The sequence below is a fragment of the Callithrix jacchus genome, chromosome 6 (assembly GCF_049354715.1).
Source record: "Callithrix jacchus isolate 240 chromosome 6, calJac240_pri, whole genome shotgun sequence".
Lineage (NCBI taxonomy): Eukaryota > Metazoa > Chordata > Mammalia > Primates > Cebidae > Callithrix > Callithrix jacchus.
Window position 1 is genome coordinate 46,168,227 of NC_133507.1, and position 21,950 is coordinate 46,190,176.

The window sequence follows — 21,950 nt, forward strand, 5'->3', positions numbered from 1 at the left end:
CTGTTCCTCATTCCCCTCACTCAACAGGTATCACATGCTGTTGGGTCTAGTCTGATTTAAATTCCCTTCCCTCTCTCTCTCATCCTACTTTCTAAATTTGGACCTCACCATTTCTCACCCAGATTATGGCCATAGGATGGTAATGGTCTCTCTTATCTCCAGTGTTTCCCCTCTATATTCCAATGTATATTTTTTTCTAAAATGCAAATCTCTTGCTTAAAATCCTTTGGTATCTGCCTCTGGCCTGTGTGATCTCACCCTTCCGACTTCTCTAGCTTGTTTCTCTCTGTTTACACTGTTTTCTGTTTCAGTCACACTTGCAGGCTTCTCACCTAAGTATGTTTTCAGTGCTATTCTCTATCTAGAAAACTCTCCCTACATTTCCTAACTCCTTAGGACTCATATGGAAACCTCTGTGATCTCCACTAAAAACCCTGGGGCATGAAACTTACTAATAATATGTTCTATTTTAGTTTATGATAATTTGTTGGTAGAATTCCTAAGTTTAACTTTCTGACAATAATAATTTTTGATTATTAGAAAATTTTTGTTTTCTGTCTTACAGTTCTAACAATTGACTACCAAGCATTTGTGAAAGTGTAGAAACATTTTCCTGTAAATAAAAATGAAAGAAGTAAAACATTCTCCTTGGCTTAGCTATTTTGAAGTGATTCTCTTTTACCAAGCAAAGTTTTATTTTTCACTCTTATTTCATCCTTTAAACAATAAACATTTCAAATGTAGGCCAACATAATTTCTTCCTTTATAAAGACATTATTTTTGTATGAATTTTATCACTTGATTATTCAGAAATAGAAAAACTACTCGCACGTTAATCTAATGCTTGGGTACATTTATCATGAATAAATGTTTGAATATAATGAAAGTATTAGTAATCAATAGTTTATGCCCAAGTTGAGCCAAATGTTTTAGAATTAGTGTTTGTTACCTGCTTATCTGTTTGTTTGCTAACTGCTATCTTTTCTTGGATATTGCTTTTTAAATATTTGCTGATGATTACTAAACCTGGGAAAGTAATACATTAATTGTAATTGTGGGTGTTATTGTCCTAAAACAGTATTAACCCCTCATTTAATTTATTCCTAATACGACCTATAAACAAAAAGGACAAAGGAAGAATACTATTTTCTCTTAGAATAAAAAGAGGCATTAAACTAATTTAGCATAAAGTTTTACTACAAATGTAAAACTCTTACATAAAAGTACTGAATTGGAGTCATGAAAAAAATAGATCTCATCCATATTCAACCCACAAATGATAAGAATGCCAACCTCATGATGCTAATAAGAATCTACTTCCTTGGATTCTTACCCAAACCAAACTTGTAATTTAGTTAGATTTTTATCTTTAGGAATTCTTGAAATAAAACAAATATGTTATAGGTTCTTTGTTCTATCACCTCCTTTCAGATTTTCCTATGGATTCTAGTAATGGAAACTGTAGAGGGGCAAGCAGTGGTGAGTATATCATTATCTTCCTGGTTTTCGTGTGTGATCAGATTAGCCATTGTTGTAACCTAGATACTGAAGTCATTCTTGGGGAAGTTTGTAACCTACATTTTATAAGAAAACTTTAAAAATTTTCCTGATTTATATTAATTTTATTTTAAAAATTAGCATGTAGTAAAATTGATCTTTTCTTTTGATATACAGTTTGGTACACATAAATCTTAATATTATGTATAGATTCATGTAACCACCACCATATCAGGATACAGAACAATTCCATCATCTCCCAAAACTCCTTCATGCTGTATCTCTTTATAATTACAAGTTTCCCCTACCTTCATCCACTGGCAATCACTCATCCTCTTTATCACTGTAATTTTGTCTATTTGAGATTGGGTTATTCTTATAAACAGACTGACAGTATGCCTTTAAGACTTATCCAATTGTTGCATATATCAATGGTGCATTCATTTTTATTACCGAATATTTTGTTACTTGGATGTATAACCATTTGTTTACCACTTCACTCCTTCAAGGAAATTTGGGTTGTTTCCAGTTTGGAGCATTCGTAAATAGAGCTATTATAAACATTCAGGTACAGGATTATGTAGGAATGTAAGTTTTTGTTTCTCCAGGATCAATATGTAGCAATAGGATTGCTGGGTTATATGGTAAGTATATGTTTAACTTTGTAAAAAAGTACCAAACTGTCTCCAAGATGGCTGTTCAGTTTTGTGCTAGTAATGTTCCATATCCTTGCTAGCCCTTGGTATTATCAATATTTTTCATTAGCCATTTTAATAGGTATGTAGTAATAACTCAGCATGGTTTTAATTTGCATTTCCCTAATGGCTAATGACGCTGAATATATTTTCTTGTGTTTATTTGCTATCCACATATATCCTTTTTGGTAAAGTGTTCAATTCTTTTGCCCATTTTAAGTTAGGTTGTTTTCTTAATGAATTCTGAGAGTTCTTTACACATTCTGGATGCAAAGAACATCATTTGGTTTTATTCATTTTCTTTATTGTTTTACTGTTTTCAATTTTATTGATTCTTTCCCTCTGCTTGCTTGCTTTAGAGATTTAGCTTTTTCTTTTGTTTCTTAGAGTAGAAGCTTATACTATGTTTTGAGACCTTTTTTTTTTTTTTTGAGATGGAGGTTTGCTCTGTTGCCCAGGCTGAAGTGCAGTGTTGCAATCTCAGCTCACTGCACCTGCCAGGTTCAAGCAATTCTCCTGTCTCAGCCTCCCAAGTAGCTAGGATTACAGGTGCCCACCACCATTCCCAGCAAATTTTTGTATTTTTAGTAGAGACAAGGATTCACCATGTTGGCCAGGCTGGTCTCAAACTCCTGATCTCAGGTGATCTACCCACCTTGGCCTCCCAAAGTGCTGGACTTACAGGCGTGAGCCACTGTGCCTGGCCAAGATCTTTCTTCTAATATAATGTAATGCTATAAATACTCATCTAAGAATGACGACTTTAGTTTCATCTCACAAACTTTGATAGTTTCATTTTTCTTCAGTTCAAAATATTTTATATTTTCCCTTGATATTTCCTTTGACTTGTGCATCATTTGGGATTGTGCTGTTTAATTTGCTGCTTTTTGAGGATTTTCCCATTATCTTTGCTATTTTTCTAATACTACTGTTGAATAATATATATTGTATGATGTCAATTCTTTTAAATTTATTAAAGTTTATTATCTAATCAGCATATAATCTACTTTGGTGAATGTTCCATGTGCACTTAGAAAAAAGTGTATTTTGCTGTTGGACGGAATGTCCTTTAAATGTCAATTCAATTTAGTTGAACAATACCATTACTTAGTTCTTTCATATTCTTGCTGATTTTCTGTCTACTAGATCTGTTGATTACTGAGAGAGGGGTGATTAGGTCTCCAAATATTATGGATTTTTCTATTTCTTTTTTCAGCCTGTCAGTTTTGCTTCATGTATTTTGAAGCTCTGTTTGGTACATACTTGTTTAATACTTTTTGTGTCCTATTGGTGAATTGATGTTTTCATTATGTAGTGTCCTTTCATCTTTGGTAATTTTCTCTGTTCTAATGTCAATTTTTTCTGATATTGCTCTAGATATTCCAGCTGTCATTTTATTAGTGTTTGCAGGGTGTGTCTTTTTCTATACTACTTTTAACATACTTAAGTCATTGTGTTTTAAATACATTTTTTGTAGACATCATATAGTTAGGTCTTTTTTTAAAAAATCGATACTGTTGATCTTTGTCTTTTGATTGGTATGTTTTGACCATTTGCAGCTAATGTAATGATATTTGTATTTAGAGCAAATATTTTACTTTCTGTTTGTGCCCTCTCCTTTTTATTCACATTCCCTTCTTTCTTTTGGATTGAGTAGCTCTCTCTTTCTCTCTCTGTCTCTCATACACACACTCATGTATGTGAGATGTATATCCTCAAGATAATTTTATTTTTTCTTTCAACCATTAAATATATTTTAAACAATGTGAAAATAGTAGCCTACTGTATTTATACAAATGTTTTAATTCCATTGTTCTTTCTTCTTTTCCAACATTCCACACTTCCTTCTGGTATTCTTTCTCTTCTGTTCTTCAGACAGAACTTCTGTCTGAAGTATTTTTTACTTAAAAAATTCATAAGTATTTTTTGCTCTTGTTTAACAGCAGTTCTGCTGGCAAAAAATGTCTTTTTTTTTTTAACCTGAAAATATCCTCATTTCACCTTCATTCCTAAAGGATATTTTCTCTGCATACTGAATTCTAGGTTTGTAGTAGATTTCCCACATAAAAAATATTCCACTTCCTTCCGGCTTCAATGTTTCTTATGGGAAATTGGCAGTCTTGCAAATAAATTGTTTCCCTGTAAGTAATACATCAGTTTTCTTTGGTTGCATTTGATATTTTTTTCTTTGTCTTTACTTTTTAGCAGTTTGATTATGACATGTCTGGATATTGATTCCTTTGAGTTTACCCTGTTTAGGGTTAACTAAGCTTCTTAAATCTATAAATTTATAACTTTAGCCAAATTTGAGGGGTGCTTAGGAATTATTTCTTCAAATACTTGCTTTTTATGCAATAGTCTCTTCTATGATGATCTGAGTGTTAGATCTTCTGATACTGTCCCACAGGCCCCAGAGGCTCTGTTAATTTTTTTCTCCTAAGCTTTTTTCTCTCTTATTTAGATTAGGTAATTTTCTATTGACCTAGCTACAAGTTCGTTGACTCTTTAATTGGTCATGTTCAATATCCTGCTCTCTGAAGCACATACATATAGTTTTTTATTTGTTAGTATATTTTTCAAGTTCAAAGTTCCATTTGATTCTTCATCATATTTTGTATTTCTTTAGTAAGACTTCCTATCTTTCCATTTATTTCAAGTGTCTTCACCATTAATTCGTGAGGCATTTTAATGATAACTACCAAAAAGTCATTGTTGGATAATTTCATCATCTGTGTCATCTAATTGTCTTGTTCCACTCAAGTTGAAATTTTTTTTTCCTAATTCTTCAAGTGTAATTTTGGGTTGAATCCTGGACATTTAGAATACATGCAGTAAAGCTTTGGGTCTTGTTTATTTAAAGTTATATGGAAAATGTTTATTTATTTTTTTATTTTAGCAGCAGTCACCTAGTTAGGATTAAGCTACAAATTCTGCCTAGTCTTCTGTGGGTTATGATTTCAATGGCAGTTCCATTTCCCAAGCCTTTGACATACCTTCCATATCTATCCTATGTGTGTATCACTCAGGGGCCAACATGAGGTCAGGGCAATAATTTATCCCATGGTACAGTTTTTGAAATCTATGATATACTGTTTTATGTCAGAATTACACATGCCCAGGGGTGAGTTCAGTAGTTCATAAACAACTTTACAAAATTCTTTCCCAAGCTCCTTCCTCTCTGTGATCTCCCTAGCACTTTTCAGTTCCTTGGAACTCCCTGTTTTGGTACTTTGGCCAGAAATCTGGAGCTTTATCCCACTCTGATTAACTTCTTGTGACTGTTCCTTCAGATGGGGCCAAGTGGTGGGAGGACACAGAGAGAGAGAGAGAGAGAGAGAGAGAGACAAAGTAATGATGCTTTGCCCCTGTCTTTTGGAACTACAAGTCCTCTAATCAGAGAGTAAGGTTCTCTCCTTCATCAGAATTTTGGGTTCCTGAGGGTCTCTCTTATTGCAGCTGTTGCTGTTACCACAGTCCCAGGATGCATTGAGGAAGAGAGTGCAAGAGGCCGATATGTTAGAGATCCTTTCCATTTCTTAAGCTAGAACTAGAGGGCTTCTCCTGGAGTATACTCTGTCTGCACAATGCTCACCTCTAGGATACAGGCTGTGTTGACACCAGACTGGTGGATAACAGGGGGAAAATGATGAGCCCACAATCAGTTTTATGGTGTTTCCCCTCCCCCCGCAGTCTTCCTACTCTGCTTGTGTTACCTTTTAGAGTTTTTATGTAGCTGCTTCAGGCACCCTGTTCAGGTTTCAGATCTGCTTTCAGTGGGAGAAACAAGATGGAGTCCACTTATTTCAACTTACCATAAAATAAACCATTAAATTATAACATGAATGCAGAAAAGAACACAAATCATAAATGTGCATTTTCACAAAGTCACCACTCTCTGTAACCAAGATATGTAACATTACCAGCACTCGAGGAGCCTCCAAGTCACTACTGCAACCCTTCTTTTCAAAGGTAACTACTACCAGAAATTCTAGTACTAGATTAATCTAGATTAATTTTGCCTAAGCTTGAACTTTATATGAATGGAATTCTACAGTATGTATTTTTTGTGTGCATGTGACTTCTTTTGCTTTTCATTATGCTGTGTATAGCAGTAGTTTTTTACTTTAATTGCTATATAGTATTCTATTATTGAATGTAGTACACTTTGTTTATTCTAATGTTCCTGGATATTTGGGTTGTTTTCAGTTTTTGTTACTATGACTAATGCTGCAAGTTTCTACAATATGATAGCTGCAGTGAGCACAATATATTCCATTTCACTTTCCTCTAGTATTTTGTACTGACTTTGGTCAGTATATCCTGCCTTATAAGGTGTCTTATCTGTAGAAATGAAACATTTATTAAGTTGTAAATAAGTTTGAAATATCAATTTTTATTACATTGAAACAGTTTTCTCTATTGACTTCCATTGGATCTTATCAGGGTGACATGTGTTTGATCTGAGGGAATGTCTACCAAAGGTGTCCCCAGCAAATATTTATCTTATTAAAACATAAGTAAATTTAAATTATTTTAGAATGGCTTTGTTATGTAATTATAAATGTCTTTCAGTGTCATAAAATCAGTTGGAAATCATTGGTGTCTAGTAATGTTGCTATTTTAAGGATCACTCCTTCTATTAGGTTTTCTCAGCCCGAACTGAAAAGCTCATTTGTATAAAACTGCAATTGGTGAGTCAAAATTTCTGGCCAAGGACATGTATATGTTACCAGTTTGTTATAAAGTTATGGTTAGAGCAATATAGCACTTCAATGTGTGAAAGAGAGTAAACATGTCAACAGCGCTATCAACCATATACAAAAAACAGTCCAACATGTAAAACTACCTAGAACAAATATCGTGTTCTTAGAGTCAGTGTTTACTGTTTCTCTTTTAAAAATGTTTTCCATTAAGTTACTGCTATCAGGTATGTTTGGCAAAAAGAAAAAACAAATGTTTTCCAATTCTCTGGTATAGTGAGAGTGATGAAAACAAATAGGCAAAACCAAAGCTCATTCTATTTGGGAAAAAACACTATCATATTCACATGTTCTGAAGAGAAAATATAATTTGTTCACACTCAGAAAATTATGCTTTCGAGAACTGTAACAGCTGAGGTTGGTCATGATAAAACAGGAAATGAGGAAGGCACGAAAACACTGTAACCCACATAAGAACCTCTTTCCAAAGTGTCAAGCTGTTTCTGTCTGGAATTTGGAAAAGAAATTCTTTCACTCTAGTTAATTTATTCTTTGCCTCAAAGCTTAACAGTTTTTTCTTTCTTTTGTTTTTTTTGAGATAATGACTCTGAACAGCATCCAATTGTATGTTTTGCTGTTGCAAATCCACTATTGCAATAAGGAATAGATGCTCTTTATTTCCATAGCATGGAATATGGAGAAAAACAATTTTGTTCTATTGTTTAGTGACCTAGTCACTTGATCTATCAAATCAGCACACAGAAAATTAAGGCAGATATTCAGTGGTCCAATGTAAAGGGTTTTTTTTTTTTTAATTAAAATAATTCAAAAAAAATTCTCCCAATTTTCTGCTTTGTGATGGTGAACAATTTATGAACTTTTATGATTGAAAAACACAAATGTCTCCAGAGCAGAGATAGAGTTGGTAAATTCTGACACTAAATATATAAGTGTGACCGAATTATTTATTGGGGCCATTTCCTAATATAAAATCAGATTGTATTGATCTCTGAGTTCCCTTCTGATTTATCTTTAAATTAGGGAAACATTAGCATAGGTCAGATGTTCCTCCAGAGATTTCACTAACTTCTTCTTGGCCCTATTCCAAAGGTGCTCCAGAGAAGCTCCTCTGGGTAGCTGCCTGGTGGCTGCTGAGCAACTGGAGATTCCTGGTGTCTGCAGCTGCCAGGCCTGCTGGGCCACTCCCTCTTTTGCTGACATAATTTATGCTTAGCTTGAGTAGTATATACCCATTCATTCCCTCTCTTTCCTTCTCTTAAAATTCTTTCCTCCCTTTTGGCTTGCTACCAATTTTGAGAATAAATTCAGGTTTTTTTTTGGTGCAAATGTTTACTGACTATAGAGGCAGCTTCTACACTTTATTGGAAAATAACAGAATAGATAAATTATATTTTTGTAATTATACAGTAGCTTAAAACTATAGGATTCTTTCCATTACTTTGCAACAATTGATAATTTTGACCAGTTCTCTTTCCTAAGCATTCTTCTCCTTGAGCTGTTACCCAGATTGTCCTAGTTCTTCTGTCCCTGTCCCTCAGCTGTAGACAGTCACTGAGGCTCTGTGCTTAGCCTCTGTTTCTCTCTCCTCATAGGGATTCATCCTATTGGAGTCCATCAAGCTACATAAGCTGAATTATCAATTTTATGACTCTAGTTTTAATCACTTTCTGAGACAGAGTACCATGTTTCCCTCCAGTAACACTTCTACCTGGGTACTCTTTGGGTACTTCAAAAATAATGTATTTAATTACTGAAGTAATTTTTTTAAAGATAGTCTTGCTCTGTTGCCCAGGCTGGAGTGCGGTGGCACAATCTCAGCTCACTGCAACCTCTGCTTCCTAGGTTCAAGCAATTCTCCTGTCTCAGCCTCTCAAGTAGCTGGGGTTATAGGCACCACCACCACGCCTGGCTAATTTTTGTAATTTTAGTAGGGAAAGGTTTTTGCCATGTTGGCCAGACTGGTCTTGAACTCCTGACCTCAGGTGATCCACCTGCCTCAGCCTCCCAAACTGCTCAGATTACAGGCAGGAGCCACCACACCCAGCCTTGAAGTAATCTTTTAATTAAAACTTTCTCTTTTGTAACCTTCTCATTTAAGTATGTGGCAGCATTGTTTTTCTAGGTCCCTAATACTGAAACTTTATTTGGTTTTAGTCCATCTATCCCACCATTCATTGGAAATGTAATGAATAGTCAAGCTAAAAAGTTTCTGCACATCAACAGGAACAATCAACAAAGTGAAGAGACAATCCATAGAATGAGGGAAAATATTTGCAAACTATCTGGCAAGAGTTTAATAACCAGAATATATAAGCAACTCAGACAACTCAATAGCAAAAACAAAACAGGAAACAACAAATAATCTAACTAAAAATGGGCAAGATATATGAATAGACATTTCTCAAAAGACATACAAATGCCCAAAATATAAATAAAAATATTTTCAACATCACTAATTAGATAAATGCAAATCAAAACCACAATGAGCTCTCTCATCCCAGTTTGAATGGCTTTTATCAAAAAGATAGAATAATGGATGCTAGTGAGGATGTGGAAAAAGGGGAACTCTAAATCTAGTACACTGTTGGTGGGAACGTAAATGAGTACAGCCACTATGGAAACCAATAGGAGGTTCTTCAAAAAACTAAAAATAGAACTACCACATGATCCAGCAGTTTCACTACTGGGTATACATTCAAAAGAAAGGGAATTAATACATTGAAGAATATCTGGACTCCAATGTTTAGTGCAGCACTATTCACAATTGCCAAAATATGGAATCACCTGAAGTGCTTATTAGTGGATGAATGAAGAAAGAAAGTGTGGTATATATATATATTCAATGACATGCTGTTCTGCTATAAAAAGAGTGAAATTCTGTCATTGAAGCAACATGGAACTGGAGGTTATAGTGTTAAATGAAATAAGCCAAGCACAGAAAGACAAATATCACACGTTCTCATTCATATGTGGGAGCTAAAAAAAAATTAATCTAATTGAGTTAAAGAGGCTGGGAAGGGTAACAGGGAGGAGGAAATGAAGAGAGGATGATTAATGAGTACAAATATACAGTTAGTTAGAAGGAAGACCTAGTGTTTGATAGATCAGTATGGCAACTAAAGTTAACAATGATTTATTGTTAGAGGCTAATTCACATGTTCATAGCATAAAGAGAAATGTTTAAGGCAATGGATATTACTGTAACTTGATCTTTACACATTGTGTGAATGTATAAAAATGTCAATGTGCCTGAAAATATGTACATCTATTTTGTATTAACAAAAAATGTAATGTATCGGGCACACTATGTGCCAAGGATGTGGAATGAAAGAGCAAATAGGTGACTGGCACTCCCTTTTTTTCACCTCTTTTCAATGTACTTGGCATTGAGTGGACACATGACCTTCTAAAGGCTGTGAAGCCCCCTTTTTTATTTGTTAATTGATTTCTTTAGAGTCTATCACAAACCAGCACTTCAGAAGTCACGAGGGAAAACAGGCATAATTGTATTGACTCTTTCTATATTTTGGATATTCTGAGTAACTCTTGAATCTAGAAAACTTGTGAAAGACAGTTTATGTGAAATTATCCAAAGACATAAAGGAATAAACTGCATTTCCTTTTCTTATTAATATAGTGTTAGTTCTCTCAGTCTTAAGCAATTCCTTTTACTAAGTGCAAATTACTATGAATTGAGTCCTTTATTACAATATTTGAGGTTTGTTTTTACAGCTAAGTTGAGCAAATGTTACTTTTACGTTTTAAAGCCTTATTATATCACCGAGGTTCTCCAGTCAGCTTCATCACATTTTCCATATACTGGTCTAATCCAAAATAAAATTTAAAATGATATTCTTTGCCCTATGTATAGGTTTAGGAAATAAATATTGTTTTAAATACATAATGAATGACTGCTAAGTCAAGAAAACACTTCACTTTATGAAAAAAATGACAGAAATATCTTATTTTTATGTTAATGTAACTTTATTAAGCTATAATTTATTTGTAGTAAAATACTACAAATCTTAAGTGTATGCTGCATTTAAATTTTGACAAATGTATATACTTATGTAACCACCATCCAGATCAAGATAAAGAACATTTCTCTAAATTATCAGGTGTCCAATCATCCATTTTGCCCTCAGAACAAGGCAAGCACAGTTCTGATTTTTATTGCCATAGATTGGTGTTGATATTCAGCTTCACATAAAGGGAAGCATAATGTATATACTTGGGACTGACTGCTTTGGCATACCAAGGCGTTTTTGAGACTTTGAGTTCTGTGCATCATTTTATTTTATTTGTTAGTGTGTAAAAGTACACCCTTGTATGAACATAATATCAATTTGACTTCTAAATTCAAACCTCCTTAATATGGTTCCTAGTTTAATATAGTTAATTTCTGAATCTGCAGGAGTTGTTGTTGTTTTCCCGTTTCATCATTGATGTCAGAACTCTAGGGTTCTAGGGTTTCTGTTTGTTAATACCCTAGGAACAATAAGACCCTGTCAATTTTTCCATTAAGTGCCCGTTTGATGACTTGCAATTTTGGGAAGAGGGAATGTGTTCCACGGGGTGGAATCTAGTGATGTTTTACCATCACCTTGTTTCTAGAAGGATAGTGGAATGGACCTCCTGAATGGCCAAGTGCCCAACTTATGTTTAAGGGCTATCTGAACAAGTTCCACAATGGCAACCATTCCTGTGGCTGTTGATGGCGGTGATGGTAAGGCAGATGATCCACCTACTGCGTTGATTTTTTCACTTTATTAATATGGGGTAGTCTATTCTACCCCAGCCACTCACTTCCATGAGCAGTTCTGGGCCTTGCCATCTAGCAGTGGTGCTAGCATTATAATGTTAAATCGAACAGTCCCACTGTTTGCTTGCCACTTCTTTTCATTCGAGATGACCATGCAGTATTGTCATCACTGCTTCCTTTTTTTTTTTTTTTTAACCATCTTGAGATTACCTATTCATCAGCTACCACTTCCTATCTGCTAAGCCTCTGGCCTCCTTGTCTGCGTGAGATATCATGGTCTATTGCAATTCTCATTCCCTTGAAAATACCCTCAATTTCTTTGCTTTCTTTTCTTCTGCCATATTCATCTGGCAAATTCCAACTCCAGTTATTTGAGAAAATTACTCAACTGAGATGACTAGTTTCACTTTAAATTCAAGACAGAAATGTCAGAAAATCAAAATTGCCCATCATTCCTACTCACTATAAAGTTTGCCTTTCTACTTGATGAAATAACCACTTTATACTTTCTTTACTTACATGCCCAATCCTGCTTTTCATAGCCCCTCATTCCTCATAGCTGATGGCTTTACTTCATTCTTCAATGAGAAAGTAAAAGCCATTGGAAAGAACTCCCTCATTACTCCACCAACCAATTTATAAACTTGTCAGTATGAGCACCCTTCTCTCCTTTTTTTTGTGTGTGTGTAGTAGATGAAGTCTTCTGACTTTCAAAGTCCTATTCTCTCTTTTGCTCAGGGTCCAGTCATCACCTTGCAAGTTGAATTTAGCGGACCCTTTTCTCTCTGAGCTCATTTTAGCTCTGAGGGTCATTTGACCCAGAGGACTACCCTGCTTTTATTTTGGAATACACTTTTTTAACTCCACACTCTCCTATATTGTTTTCCACATCACTGGCTGCTTCTTCTCGGTCTCCTTTATGGACTTCATATTCTTTATCTTATATATAAAGATGTAGTTCCTGCCTAGAGGACTACAACTCATCTTTCAGGTTTTAAGCTTTAAATATAATTTTCTCACAGTATATTGGAGGCCAGACTAGCTTAGGTGATTAAGTGATATGTTCTTATTATACATACACATTGTGTTTTAATTTCCTAACGTGTCACATATGACAAATTATTTTGTGTGTAATTTTTTTTGTTCAGTGTCTTTATCCTCTTCTGGATTGTCTGTAGAGCCCATCATGTATCCTATATGTTTTTTACAGAGCCTGGAATGTAGCAGATGCCCAATATTTGCAGAACGAATGAATTCTGCATTCATTTTCAGAATGTAGGATTCAACAAATGTTAGTTCTCTTTTCCTTTCCCATCTCATATTTACAGAAGCATAGATATACCAGAGTTGTGGAGTCAGAGGACACCACTATCATTTCTATAGAAGAAAGACAAATTCATGGTGTAATGGATGTTACCAGATGTTAAAAATTGTGGAACTCCTCACAAACCCCTCTTACAGGCAGTTGGAAATATCGATCTAGATCTCAGTAAAGAAGTCATGGTGAAGGACATGGATCTTCAAATTATAAAATTTTATTTTTTATATCTTTTAAAATGTGTTGTGTTTTGCTCCCGTGTGTTTTAAAATAGAGGAAAAGAGGGCGAGTGGGTTTCAGGGGTCAAATGCCAGGGAATAAGACATACAGTGCATCTGGTAAAAATTAAAATGATTTAAATTCTGATCTGATTAGAAAGGGTCAGTCTTGAAAAAGTTATAAAGGAAATTGTAACACAAATACAATTGTATGTACTTCTCTCCTTCTCCCTACTTTTTGACAACAAATCCTGAGCACAGATCTAAGGATATTTTTTTCCTAGAAAAAATAGAAAAATATCCACTCAAACATAGTAGTCCTCCAAAGTTATGCTACATGAAAGGTTATGGGAGTTTGAGGAGCTGATGAAGTTAATTATAGTCTTACAGCCCTGGATAAGACCCAAAAGCATTCCATTTCAAACAAAGGTCAGGGATAGTTAGAAAGTTTTATCACACTTAAGCTTGAACTCAAACAAGGTTGCATTAAATAGGGACAGTCCAGTGAGTATCATATTTCATAACTGGATCAGGTACTTAGATTTCTTTAGATCTTCTGAAATCATATCAAAAATAGTAGTATCCTTATGTTTTTTAAAAATAAGGTGAGCATATTTGTATGAGCAAAGCTTTGAATAAAGAAGGCTAAGATTCTTTTCTCCTCTGAACTATTTTTATTTTCATAAGAAGCCACTGTGAGGCAGCAAGACTGTTCACCACTAGGGCACTATGTGTATCATGGGACATTTGCCCTGAGTTACCGACCAAGTTCTGCAAAGTACTGGGCATGTTAACTTTGCAAATTCAGCTTTCTACTACAGTGATAGACTAACGTTTGTACTAGGATAATAAACAGTCTCCAGGTTCATTAGCAGATATGTAGGAGATCATTGATATTAGAGAGTAGCTAGAAGCAGCAAGAAAGAGATGTGGAGGGAATATGAGAAAGAACTGAGCCGAAAACAGTTTCCTGTCCTTTCTATGGCTGCTCATAAGATGCAGCACTGCACTGTGTCCCGCATTTAAAGGTGCTGTATTAATTCCAGGCTTTGAGGTAAATGAATTATTAATGTTAAAACTGCCCATGTTTGAAGATCTCGTCATTTCTTAGCCTATTTTGTCAAAACCAACTCCTTTAACTTAAAAAAAAATTTTTTTTTCCTCAGATAAAGCACCAAGGCAGACTAATTCATTTGTAAGCTTTTCTCCTCAACAGTGGAATAAAGAAAAATCAATATCTGATGGTTTTTGTGTAAAGTTCAGTAAATAATAGATTTCATTTTTCTACTCTAAAAGCCAAAACTTAAAAAGCTTGTGCCTTTAGGAAATTGGGAGAGGAAGACTAGTAGCAATTAAACTAGAAATGATAGTAATGCTACAGCCCCCCCCAAAGTCTCAGTATCAAGAAATCAACTATTGGTAATAAAAATAAACTGTTACATCTGATTTAGGGTAGCAGGCATAAAAAAAGGTGACAACTAATGCATGCAACGAATCTCTGTATGATTCTTCACAATTTCAGTTTTTGGGCTTTTGGGGATGTATATGTCGATGTGTGTAAACATAATTTACATGTGGAGTAATGTTTCAGATCTATTGATCTAAGATACACTTTTCATGAATAACCTAAGATCTGAATGTTCGGGTTGAGTAAGCATAAATAAGTGAGACAAGGTTCTTTCATATTTGAGTTTTGTGGGTATAAAACTCAAATTCTCATTATTCTGTTGTTTTATGAAGCTACTTGAACTAGACAGATAATTTGCTTATGGCAAGAGTTAGGGATTGAGACATTGTCCCATATAATTACTATGGCATTGTCACCTTGGAGACCAGCAGAAATAAGAATTATATGGCGGATGAGCAAAATTTAGTTCCAAGAATATTTGCTTAGCTCATTAGCTATTAGGTAATAGTCAAGCTATGTATATGTAGGGGCATGCATAGCTTTGTAAATACCCACTTGAAATATTACTAAATCACTAAATCACTTTAATATAATTTTTAAAAATCCCTGCCTAGAAAGTTTTAAGGAATCTATTTGTTTATGCTCCAAGCAGATATGTAAGTAAAAACATCCACTTAGACTCAATTCAGTGACAGTTGCTATAATTTTTGCCTAAATTTTTTATTTGATTGTATGCAAATTTCTGAAGAATTACAAATGTGTAGATAATTTATTTATATGCATTATTTTTGGTAGATATCTATTTTTGTAGAAAAATCACAAGTCTATATATATATATGGATGAAGATAATTTATAAATCTAATACCATAGCATTTGTTTCTTCAGAAATACTCTCATCTCAAGAATATCTCTATAAAAATACATATAACATTTTAATACAAAATAAAATACTGTAAAAAAGCCAAAAACTAGGTAACTTTTAATTCTCTTTTAAATGAGAATACAATCAGTATGCTAATAAAGTTATTTTTGGAGTAGTTTTTTTTCAAAATAGCAATGAGCACTAATGTTACTCATTGTTTATTGGGCTGAGATCTTCACCGAAATTGTATGCTAAAAATGATCAGCAGAACAAGGGAAGGAGCTGTGTGTATCATTGAGGAATTCTCATTTCTGTCATGGGCAAGAGCAACAGTTGCTGCTGCTACCATCCCCAATAGAGATACTTATTTCTCTGGCAGGAGGGGTGATACTCCTGCTACTTTAAAGTATGTTATTGACAAGGTCAACTGGAAGTAAAATTTATTTTCATTAGAAAATACAGGTGGTCAAGAAAAGCTTCTGCCTTTTATTCTCCATGTTAACAAAAAACAACTTTTTTTTTTTGAGACAGGGTCTCACTGTCACCCAGGTTGAAGTGCAATGGCGTGGTCTTGGCTCACTGCAGTCTTGACCTCCAGGGCTCAAGTGATCCTCCCAAATCAGCCTCCCAAATAGCTGAAACTATAGGCACACGCCACCACACCAGCTGATTTTTTTTTTTTTTTTTTTTTTTTTTTTTGTAGAGATGGGGTTTTGCCACATTGCCCAGACTGGTCTTTAACTCCTGGGCTCAATTTTTTTTTCCCTCACCTATCGCCTCACCCTGCTGGCCTCCCAAATTAAGTGCTGGGATTACAGGCATGAGCCCTTGTGTCCAGCCATAAAACACCTTTTAAGCAAAAATTTTTTTGTTGATGTTCTTTCTCTAATTTATGTGTTCTTATTTCCTTTTTCTGTGCCAGAAGAGAAGCACATACTATTTGATTTTTAATGAAGCTTTCTCAGGAGCATTATTTAAAGAAATCTTTACATATAATTAAATATTTTTAAGATAATTGTGTATTTTTTCTACTTTTATATTGACATTAATTCCTGACAATTTACTATGCTTATGGTGTATATTTATATCTTATCTAAGTAATCTCAGCTGTGTGGCTCTTCTATAAAACGTATAATAATCTACTCTCCAAGATGTCAAGTGAATCTATCCTTAGAGAAAACATTTTGAGATAATTAGAATTGTTATTATTATGATGGCAAAAACCACAATTACTTCTGCACTAACCTAATAGATACATAAAATGTGCATTCTGGTCACTACTCACCAAATATTTTTAAAACATGAAATTTCTCTTTTCAAAATATGTAGATAATAATTTACTCCAACAAGCACAAGAATACCATTAAGTTGAATGGTGGCTATTATACCCTATAGAAGGGGCTCACTGCCCCCCTTAAGAATCTCACCAAGTTCACTGGGTTGTAATAACGCTTGCTTATCTCCTCGAGTTGCTTTGAGATCTCGGAACTAATATTAGGAGGAGTGCTGTGACGTCTGTTAAAAGTCTATGAACATGAGGTGGTAGTCCTCAGGGTAAACCAGAGACCTGAGCATAGGCAGAAAATTGCCTCCCAGTTGGCATTCATGATGTTAATATTTCCATAATCATGAAGCACACCTCTTTCAGGATTAAGGGATCATGCTCTTCTCATGAATGGGGGTGAACAGCATTTCCTCAAGGTTTGGGTGGTTTGTTGAGAATGGAAACGATGCACGTACTGACATTGAATAAGAGGCCATGTGGCTAGAATAAATATGAATGTACTTCCAGGAGAAAAATATCAGACACACAGAATTGACAAGAGCTTTCTCACCACCAAACTGAGATCTAGTCTCAGCAAAAAACGTGAGTAAACAAAAGAAAGCTAATATTGGAAATGTGCTTATAACTAAACTGTGTTTTTCAGAACGCTGTAAATGTAAGCCTATTAGAGCTACACAGAAGACCTATTTCCGGAACAATTACAACTATGGTAAGGAAAACTTCATGGTTGATTTATAAACTGCTGTGTTAAGGTGTGTGGATGCACCCATGAATATGTGCACATGTAAATAAGTAGAGCCATTTAAGAATAAGGCTTAAAAACCAAAGACAACTTCTAGGAGCGTTGTCCCTCTGCCCCAACCAATTAACACGTCTCCCACGGGCAAAACGCTTAACACATGGTTAATGTTGAAGCATACCAAGCAGACATGGTTGATGTTAAAGCACACCAGGCAGTATTGTTGTAGAGCCATGCACGTAAGTACACAGAGATAAGTATCAAGATGCATGGGACTCTTCCCTACCTGGAGGCTTAGGAGGATTTGAGCTCAAATTGGGTTGCATAGGCCATCAGTTGTGCTTAACTGGGTGAACAGAAGAGCACTTTGATGCATAAAGGAACTGTTAAAAGACTCAAACTTGGTTTTGTCAGTCAGCCTATCCCATGCAAAACACAGATAGATTTGGAAAGCAACACTTGTAGTAGTTGTTGGTATTCAGCTAAAGAAATGTGTTGTATCTAGCTTGACTTAAAATCTGACATTCTAATAAACTAAATATTAATTGAAGAGCTACCAATCCAAATGTAGCTGACAAACTTAACTGAAGGATTAAAAAGCCTGCCATTTTTGCCCTATGTGCTAAGTGATTTCTATGCATTATCTTTAATTTTCTCAGCTGCCCCATGAGACATATTACCATACTGATTTTATCAATGATTATTGAATCTAAATTGTGCCTTCTTTGATTGTTCACAATGTACTTTTGGATGCTGGTATATATTTTAGAGTCATAAATTTATTTATACAGTCATTATATTTAGAAATGGCAATTAACAGAGTTTTCCAGTTGAAACATAAGGAACTAACTGGTATTTACTGTATTCCCTAGGCATTTTTATTTTTTCTAATATCTATGGTATTAGTGAAAGGTGTGTTACTGTCTCTGCATAAGACTCTTGATGTTGAGTCAATGAGTAAACATAGCAATTAAACAGACTTTTAAAGTGAACCTTATTAAAATAAGAGTTTTATTATTGCATTTATGTGCACTATTTAAAGGTATATATGATATATAGAGCAGATTTATTTCTTCTATACTTTTGGGAGTTGGAAGGAGAGAAATGAATAAGACTGTAAGAGTTATCAATATCTTTCAAAATGCAGTGTATTAAAAAATATGCAGTTGAAAATTTTTGGTTTAGTTAAATCTCTTTAAAACAGATCCACCCTGTTTCCCAAGTTTTTCTTCAATGGAATTTTATGTTTTGCTTGCTACTCATCTTAAGAGGAATGTAGTCAATGATGGATGCTCAGTCATCATTGACTCAGTCATTGATGATGCTCAGTCATTTTCTTAGTCAATGATGGATGCTCAGAAGTTTGTAAGGTTATGTTTATCTAAGAAGTCAAATGCCTGGTTGCTTTATCTAGGAACCCATTTCTTTACAGATTGATGTGAAGAACCCTAGGGTAAAAAGAGGCCTTAATTTCTAGGAGATTAGCTTCTTAAGATTGAAAAATGCTATATAAACTTTTAAATACTGTAATGCTAACAATAAAAACATATAAATCTTATATCAGGGAAATGTAATTATTTATTTTACTTATCCTATGTTCAAGTTTTATTTTATCTGAGCTTCTTTAGTGCTACAATAGTTGTTGCTGTTATTTTTGTTAAAAGTTGAAAGACAAGTCATGGACTCAAAGGGTTGGAGAAAAATTTACCAACCAAATGAAGAGCAAAAATAAATAAATAAACAACAAGCAGGAGTTGCAATTCTCACATATGATAAAATAGATTTCAAAGCAACAAAGAAACAGTGGTAAAAGGATCAATGCAACAATAAGAGATCTTAATACCCAGATACATAAGACCCATAATGAGATTTAGACTCAACGAGACAGAAAATTAATAAGGATATCCAGGACTTCAACTCAGATCCGGAACAAGTAAACTCAATAAATATTTATAGAGTTCTCCATTTTAAATACACAAAATATTGATCGGCCATTATTAATACCCATTTTTAGAATGAAGCAATATTCCTGTTCTCTCTCCCTCTTTTTCTTCCTCTTTCTTCCTCTCCTTCTCTCCTTTTTTTACTTTTCAACATCCTAGTTCCTCACCTCTACTCAATACATTCCTCTGAACACCTGATTCCTTGTGATTCTCCTGTCCCACTGAAACCTCCAAAAAAAAAAAAAGATTATTGAAGAGAAGTAGTAATCTTTCCCTTGAGTTACTAAAGAGCGGAAGATATCAATCCCAGCAGTGCAGGATATAAGCTTCAAATATACCAAGGCAGATGAAGTTGGCTTTCTAAGTAGGGGACTCGTTCTCATTTTCATTACTGAAGGTGTACTTAGCGTCACCACTTAGTACTGGTCATAAACTCTTTCATATAGCAAATAGTGGTCGAAAGTCCCTTGGTGGGTTGCCACATGACAAGAACAAAGAAACTCCTTAAGTGGTCTGAGCCCTGTATAGCATTACCATTTATTAAAGATGCAGCTTCTCTTTTTGATCCTTGAAGTGATGGGGAAATAAATGAAACAAAAAAAAAAAAAAAAGAGAGAAATATATAAGCATTTCCATTTTCACTAAAAAAAAAAAAAAGACAAGTCATGGAAAGTGAAGGTTTTAGAGATGGTAGCTGAATGAATATCATAAAATAAAATGGGATATGGATCATTATTAGTGAAAGGAGCGGATAATTTCTTTTTTGTAGCCAAGTAATATAGCTCAGTTGATCATAGTTTCAAGGTTGCCATCTGTCTGGGATTTACTTACAGTTTCTTTGGGAAAGGGAGGCACTCAAATGATTAAATAGAAGAAAGAATTCTGAAAGGAAATATATTTTACTTGCAAAATATTTTTATTTTTTATCTTCTATATCTGCATGTGTCTACTGAAAACAAAGTCAAGGTGGGAGCTATTGGAAATTCAGACAAAACCTCTATTTCATTCGGATTAATTCTGTGAAAAACTCCTTAAGTGTTAACAAAATTACTTGAGTGGAAAAGTAGGTCTTGTAGAAAGATATTTATTTTGGAATGGGTGCATGTGCTAAAAATTTCTAATGAAAATAGTAGACACTGGATAAATAAATCATTAGTTTGAGAACATTTGCACAGTTCACTAATCTCTAATAGTTGATGGATGCTATGAAGCACGTAGACTTAAGCCAGGTCACACAAAACTGCCTGTTAGTTGGGGTTGAGAATTTCTCATCTGATTCTCCCAAATGGCATTTCAAAAAGGGCAATCTTATCTTTTGTTAAATACAGAATAGGGAGAACATGAATAGTCAGGGACTCCACTTGCCAGTTGAACCAAGCGAGGACAGTTGGGTACACCTTTTGTTTGCTCCAAGTTCTCAAACTTGAGGCAACTAATTCTCTGAAGACTGAAATGTGAAGGTTTTAGAATTCATTAGTAACTTAATTTCTGTCATGTGTGTTGTACTGGTAGAATATTAAGTTTGTGTGATAAAATTGGAGTATTAATGGGGGGAATGGTTGATTAGCTGGTTTTATATTTTTCACAGGTTACTTTCTTCTAATCCTTTATAGTCCAAAACCTCTAAAATATGTGGGAAGATATTCAGATTAAAGTGGTTTGCAATTACATGTCTGAAAAGTTTTTGAAACCATAACACATTTGGGTAAACTGTGTTTTCCTCTATATAACGTCCATGGATATTGAACTGGAGCAATGAGGGTACTGGGAGAAATGCCACTGGCTTTTTACTAATTGACATTTTACTTCTTTCTTGGTGTTTTAAACTGCTCTTTTAAAAGCTCATTTACTAGAAGCAGGAATCTAAACAATTTGACTCTTAAAGGGGGGACACACAGAAAAGAAGCAGAACTATACTTTCTAGATTCTGAGTCAAATACTTTAACTTTGCAACTGAAGGCCATTTGTTGTTACATTGAGAAGTAAAGTGACTCTTGTGACATAAATTGGGTGCCAATATATCCACCGAGAGAGGTAGAATGATGCAATTGACGTTTAAGAATATATTCTGTAGCACATGACGGGAGGAGTGTTGGAGTGTCTGACTTCAAGGCAGATGGAGGAAATAAGGTCTAGTGGTGACAATTTATTCAAGAAGAAAATGTAGTCCATCTAGAGGAGAATATAAAAGATAATCTGCACTGAACACAAAGGAAGAAAGGACCTGATATCTGAACGAAGAAGAAAATGTAGCCCACATAAAGGAGAATATACAAGACAATCTGTACTAAACACAGAGAAAGAAAGAAGCTAATAACCGAACAGCAACCCAAGATGAGGCAGGTGAAAAGACTGCAGAACCCGTTTGGAAACATTATTGAGTAGGACAATTTTATAGAGGCCCACCACTTGAGAAAACCTATTAATAGACCTGATTTTAAAAATGATTAAAAAAATAAAAATAAAAATAGACCTGATAAAGGAATGCTGACAAGGAAAGA

General features: G+C 34.6%; 1 protein-coding gene across 1 annotated transcript in view; it reads left to right on the top strand.

Annotated features, from left to right (window-relative positions):
* Window positions 1–21,950, top strand: part of FRZB (frizzled related protein) — a 34,564-nt gene that overhangs the window by 6,561 nt on the left and 6,053 nt on the right. The window contains exons 2-3 of the mRNA XM_054257406.2: window positions 1,432–1,479; window positions 17,411–17,476. Coding sequence (XP_054113381.1) covers window positions 1,432–1,479; window positions 17,411–17,476 — 114 coding nt within the window. The remainder of the gene's footprint in view (window positions 1–1,431; window positions 1,480–17,410; window positions 17,477–21,950) is intronic.